This window comes from Trematomus bernacchii, unplaced genomic scaffold, assembly GCF_902827165.1.
Source record: "Trematomus bernacchii unplaced genomic scaffold, fTreBer1.1, whole genome shotgun sequence".
In the NCBI taxonomy this organism is placed as follows: domain Eukaryota; kingdom Metazoa; phylum Chordata; class Actinopteri; order Perciformes; family Nototheniidae; genus Trematomus; species Trematomus bernacchii.
In genome coordinates, this window is record NW_022987771.1 from 3,889,170 (window position 1) to 3,895,860 (window position 6,691).

The 6,691-nt window shown below is 36.8% G+C and overlaps 1 protein-coding gene across 1 annotated transcript; it reads right to left on the reverse strand.

The window, feature by feature from the left end:
* Positions 1 to 561: 561 nt before the first annotated feature.
* Positions 562 to 6,508, reverse strand: snrnp27 (small nuclear ribonucleoprotein 27 (U4/U6.U5)). Its single transcript, XM_034148835.1, has 7 exons — positions 6,281 to 6,508; positions 5,146 to 5,187; positions 4,469 to 4,595; positions 2,490 to 2,587; positions 2,291 to 2,370; positions 1,190 to 1,254; positions 562 to 842 (listed from the first exon to the last, which is right to left on the reverse strand). The coding sequence occupies exons 1-7, from the start codon at positions 6,315 to 6,317 to the stop codon at positions 788 to 790; spliced, it is 504 nt and encodes a 167-aa protein (XP_034004726.1). The 5' UTR covers positions 6,318 to 6,508; the 3' UTR covers positions 562 to 787.
* Positions 6,509 to 6,691: the final 183 nt, after the last annotated feature.

Below are 6,691 nucleotides of genomic sequence, written 5' to 3' on the forward strand. Positions count from 1 at the left end.
TTGCCATGATGTTGTTTGTCTAATTTCGTGCTCAGTGGTTTGCCGGAATCACATGCTCTCTTATTATTGGACTCTCAATGTCCTATCACAAAGCATATATTCGCGCAGGCGCACTGCCTAGTGAAACGTGATATCAGCCAAAAGCCTGCTTTAAAATCAGACGGATGTCCTTATTTAAAGCAGGAACAATATAAATACTGGACCTACTACACTAACGACGACTTGGGATAGGTTATTCTGCTGCATACTGCGTTCATCCAGGACTAAATGTAATAAATGGATTGCACACCACTCCATAGCATAGGCTTGTAGAAAAACATCAAATTAGGTTAAATATGGTGACAACTTGACAAACACACAAGCAAGCAAGCAACACACACATACCCAAGTATTTAAGTGTAGAATTAGCTGCATTTAGACATTCATCCACACTACACCATGTTATAATCAAAATGTACAATAGCTAAATGTTGTTAGAAAATTAAATGTTACCACACATCATGGCAAATGCAACAGGAACATTTGGCTTTATTTATTCTTATAATAAGAACTGCAAACACACATATTTAAACTGCTTTTATTTCAAATAAAACCGCCCAGGCACCTCAACAACACAAAGCTCCACATATTGTGTCTGCTTAAAATAATCAGTCACAGCCGAGTGTTGATAGGAGATTTAAAAAGTATATACATAAATGTTGCATAACACAAAACAAGAAATAGCTCAATATCATCCACAACTATAAAGAAGGAGTACGAAGGTGAGTTTCACGAGTTGTCGATACTTTCAGGCGATGAAGTCCAGTGGTCTGTTGAATCCACCTTTTCTGTTCATGTATTGCCTAAAAAAAAATATATATATAGGAAAACATTACATCACTGTTACCCTCGCAACACTTGCAGATTACATCATCGAGCACCAATAGGGGAGCCGGGATCTCTGCATAGAGACACCTGCAAAAGGTGATTGGCTAAAGTAACAGTGGATGATGCTGAGAGCGCTCTGAAAAGTTGACACTCGTACTCAAGACACCTTATCAACAACAGGGGCTCAAAGAAAATCCTAAAAATCATCACTATATATTACAACAGGAGCATGTGCAACTATTCTCAAAAACTGTCTGTTGCTAACAAAAAACACCTCAATACAAACCGGATTATTTATTTTATTTTGTTGTTGTTGACATACCTGTATTTTCTCTTCATGGAAGTATTGACAGCGAATGCATTGACTGATCCGTCAGTTTTCTTCCCCTGTTTGAAAGGAATCACATAAGACAGTGCAAGGTGTATTTTTTGACATATTAACAATATTAGGGGTTTCTTCAGTTTAAGGAGATAAAATACTTTTAAAATGCCAATCTTTTTTTCCCAAATAGCTAAAGTTTCTGATTTTAAAATGCTTTTTGAGAAAACTGCAAGTCATAAAACCCTACATCCTTTACCAAAGCATTTAATAAAACTTTGATTTAAGACATTTTAGTAATAACTAGGCCTTATTTTTAAATGAATGAATTAATGAATGTTATGCCTTAACACCCTGAGAATATGCAGGAACTCTATAAATGTAGTAGAATATGCTTGAATTTTAAATAGGAAGGTTTTAGAGAAAGTCAAGCATACGACTAGATAAATGAGACTTGGATTAGACTGCATTGGTCGTGAAAGAGTTTGCAAACAGATGTTTTGATATCGTTTTTGTATTGTTATATATTACCCCAAGTTAGCAATTGAAGGTTGATTGTTGTCCAGAAAAAGAGTCATTATAAATATCAATTAGAACATATTTCAGCACTTCATTGTCAAAGGATGATAAATGTTGCAATAGAAGCAAGACCACCGTCACATCATCAATAAAGCACAGTAGATGATATGTGAATATTGACCACTAAATAATCAGGATCTACCTCTAATGATACTGTGGGCATTCACCATGTGTTTGGGCAAATTCAGAGAATAACTACGACAAATTGGCAAGTAAAAAAGACAAGGACAAAACAAACACTGGCCGTTTCTCAATGTCGAGTAAACCTGCTGCAGAGCCACTATTTCAAGTATACTACGTCATCGAATGGCGCCGAAGGACTGTTTAAATGCATGTTAAATGCCCAGCATTCGGCGCCACTCCATGACGTAGTATACTTGAAATAGTGTCTCTGCAGCAGGTATACTCGACATTGAGAAACGGCCAGTATGTCTATCTTCAGTTAAGCTGTGGAATAAAAAACTGTATTTTGAACAAAGTGCGCCTCCTTGTGGCTGCACACCACAGGACACCCTGTGCTCTCACCTTGGTGGAGTTAAAGGAACCAAATCCCATCAGCTTCATCATCTCAATCTCCTCTTCGGTTTTGCCCTCCATGTCTTCCTCTGTGAAAACGAAAGGATGCTTTTGAAGTTTTGCTGAAAACCTAAATGTTTCTCAAAGCTGAAAGTCTTTTTAAATGCATGTCAATATAGCATTTAGGGGCACATTAACATTTGAATACCTGAGATCAGAATTGGCTTTGCAGCCTTTTCCTTCGGCTCTTTGCTGTCCTCATCACGCCGTTCGGAGGATGTGGAGCGATGGCGTCTGGGGGGAGACCTGCAGGGGGAACGAGGAAATGTGAAATATAACTGCAGGATGCTTCTGCAACTTAAAGGGAATATAATGGTCATCATTTGTGTAAGTCTAATACCTGGACCTAATGTTCCCATGTTTTGGTGTCTAATGGCGCATTTCCACTACAGCGCGGAGCTCGCTTTAAGCGTGCTGAGCCGTGCGGGGCCCGTTTTTGGTTGCGTTTCCACTTAGCGTAGTACCGGCTAGCGGGTACTATTTCACAGTTTTTCTGGCCCCATAAAATCGAGGTTCTTTCCGGGCCAACAACCAGGCTGAGTCGGGCTGAGTATGCTAAACTAGAGAGAGAATGAACATATTTGACCGTGATTTAATTGTAATACACGTTTCAAAAAGATGCCGAAGTAACAACATACTGATACCGGTTAGTAAAAACCATGAATTAATGCGTTGACAAGTCTGCAGACAGACGGCAGGCGAAAAACCTTTTAAAATGCGTGTTGTCTAAATGGAGATCGGCTAAGCTAACGCAGTATATGCTCCGACCGTCCACACTCACAACAACGGCCTATACAGACATAAATAAACCAGCGACTGTATTCGCCATGACACAGGCAGTCTGTGGTTTGTACTTGTTTAACTTTTGTCTAGTTTCTGAACAGATATGAGGAGCTGTGAGCTTGAGTGCTAACAGCTGATGTTGTTTTTCTGGGGTTCTCATTGAAGATGACGTCACGGCTCCGCCTACACTGCGTTACTATAGATACTACCCCAGTTCCTAAACTGTAATGGAAATGCGCCATAAAGTGAGCCAGTCCTAACAAGGCCTAGCCATACCGAGCCATAAGTGTCTAACGGAGACAACAATACAGGTTTCAATGCCATCGTTCAGCAAAGGACAACCACTTAAAAGGGTTTGCTTTTACCCCAGGCATACGTGTTATAACTGTCAAATCTAATTAGGGAAAAGGAGCCTACAGAGAAATATATCGCGGTGCAAAATGGCCCACATTGCGACACACGTTAAGTGGCCTCCTGTTGCAGTGTTACCGCAGCAGTAATACTGAACTTATTTCATAAATTGGCATTCACATTATTCATTAATACACACAAAAAAATGGGAGGATAGGATCATGGATGACAAACACAAAGTCTCATTAGCAGATACATGTGCTTGTTCTCAAAAGGCAAATAGTACCTTACATGAACTGCAATCATTCAAAACAAAGCTAGTCTTTGACAATTACCTAGACTCATATTTGTTGACAATATAAAACACATTAAGTCTCAAATGTAATATTTATTAGGGCTGTGCGATTATGGCAAAAATCATAATCACGATTATTTTGGTCAATAATTGACATCACGATTATTAAATACGATTATTCATTGACTTTGAAAACATCAATTTATTGAACTTGAAAAAAAATACAAATAATAATTTGAACAGTATCTTATAACTGTTGATTACCCCGAGCGTATAATTCAACTGAATAACCAATAAATAAAATAAATTATACATTTATATTTACATTTAAATAAATAATATCAAAATAATAAATACCAATAAACAAGATCAACAAATATTTTGGAGCGCACTTCAACAAGCTACTAAACATATATAAATATGATAAATACAAATAAATGAGATCAAATATGTTGCAGTGCACTGTCACAACCAAGCAAAGCAAAATAATCGTTTTTTCCGATTATGTTGTTTTCGTAATTGTGGCAGGCCAAAATCGTAATTGCGATTAAAATACGATTAATTGCACAGCCCTAATATTTATCTTACTTTTGTGTTAAAAATCTAAATAGCACACTGCAATCATAAAAGGAATCAAGAACCCCAGACATAAATATAATTAAAAAAGAAACGTGGCATCCCATCCAGTCTTTCCTCACCTGGATCGTCTCCTGTGAGGAGATCTGGAGCGACTTCTCCTGCGCTCACGATCTCGAGAACGGGATCGCTCCTTCTCCCTTCGCCTTCGCTCACGATCCCGAGAGGTGGAGCGGGAACGCCTTCTCTCTGCAGGGGAACGAGATCATATTAGCCGGGAACTGAGAAATGTAACAGGGCATCCACACAATAACAGTGCTCCACACACCATTAAGAGGTGTGATTTAAAAAGGGCTTAACCTCATCCATCTGTTGGCTCCATGCGTTTCTAATTAAAGTGTATGTGTAGTTTTCTTTTGCAAAGACAGAGTGAAATGTATGCCACACGTAGGACTGACAATTATAATGATTTCTATTATTAGCTTGATCAATCTCTAAAATGCCTGAAAGTAGTGAGAAATATCCATCACAGTTAGTCCAAGCTCAAGTCTTTAAATGTCTTTTATTTTCAGTTACTAAAATAAAATAAAAAAAAGCACTTTCATATGATATAAAACAGAGAAAAGCAGGACATTTCTATACATCTGAGAAGCTGAATTTTTCAGCCCATTTTGCATGAGCATTTAAGTTAATAATATTTCTGTTTAATTGGTGGATAAGAGTGCCTATTCATTCTTCATGCAAATGTATATTGTTGTTGATATAATACAGATATTACATTGTTTTCAGGACACGTTACCTTTACTCTTTACTTTTTCGACCTCAGGTAGAACTTGGCCGCCTGAATATGCAAGAACACATTAAAATACTGTACAGATATATAAGGTAAGTCTGATCTTAACCAACGTGCCTTTAAAGTGTATAGTTTGAAACCCGGCCCTGCAATGAAAGGTATAGAAATGCAGTCACATATTTTAAAATGATGTAATCTAAATTGACAATAACAAGCACAAACCAACTCAAATGTTTCCTAAAATGTGATGTTTTTACGGAACATCATGTAAAGATCAAAGTTCTTACATCACTCTTTAAATCAGTCGATGTGATTAAAAGACTGGACTCAGGTTGCATCTGTATTTCACAATCAGAAACAGGTCTATTGCCAGGTAGTTTTACACATACGAGGAATTGTTCTTGGTGTACTTGATAGACTACATAAAACACAGTTAAAAAAGATACAAAGTGAGAAAAAGAACACCCCAAAAAAATACATTTGTGTGCATGCATGTAAACATAGTAAGTGTATAGCTTGAAATATGCTATGTTTGCACGAAACTTCGTCATTAAATGAGATTTATTTGTATCTGTCCAGTATTTGATTCAAACAGAAGTATTACAAATTACATTTTCAATTCTAAATCAGACTTTATTTAGGAGTTAGGACACAACTCATGGAGGTCTAAAATAAAAGAATGATGATAGACGAAAAAATAAGAAAAATCGAGATTAGAAAAATAACTTTATCGTGATATAGCTTCTATAATTCTGCACTTTCTAGAACTTACTGTGAGCCTTCACATACTCGGACTAATTCAAAACCCATATGCATTAAAATTCAATATATGTATTACTCAGTTTTAATTAATTGACTATAACGTGTATCACATTGGAACCCGTTGTTATGGTTACATTAAGAAACATCGGATTATTAGTGTAGTAGTGTGTTGTTGTAAACATGCGACGTTAATAATGTTTTGCTTTCTAGTGTGTTAATTTAATTGTCACATTGTGGTAATGTCTGCTTTCTTATAGTGTGAAATAAGATAAAATGTGTTATGTTTGGAGCTCGGTAGCATCATCATTAGCATCATGCGTTGTGTTTACGTTAGCTAAATTAGCTTAGGTAGCTAACGATAACTTCTAAGAATTCTTACCTCGTCTTGGAGGAGTCCGACTCCTGCTCCTGCCCATTTTCTTTTGAATCAAAAGTGACCCTAGTAGTTAAAGGTATTACTGAATATAATACAATTAAAGGGGAGAATCTTTACCAAACTGTGGGTTGTTTTGTATGGCTACCACTTCAATGCAGGATGGTCTGTTGTCTGTTGCTATGCTAACTTCCGGTTAGCTTCCTGCATTAGAGCGCACTCTACCGACGTGGAGGAAAGTCGCCGCCTGTTTTAGAGCTATTGACATCAATGGTTCTCAATTTAAACAAAAAGGAATAACTAATTTTATATATAAATGCTATATAAATAAGGATGTAGTTTAAATGTTCAACTGTTACCATGAATACACAAAATATGTATACCGTGACACATGATATATTCATTTACATATTAGTA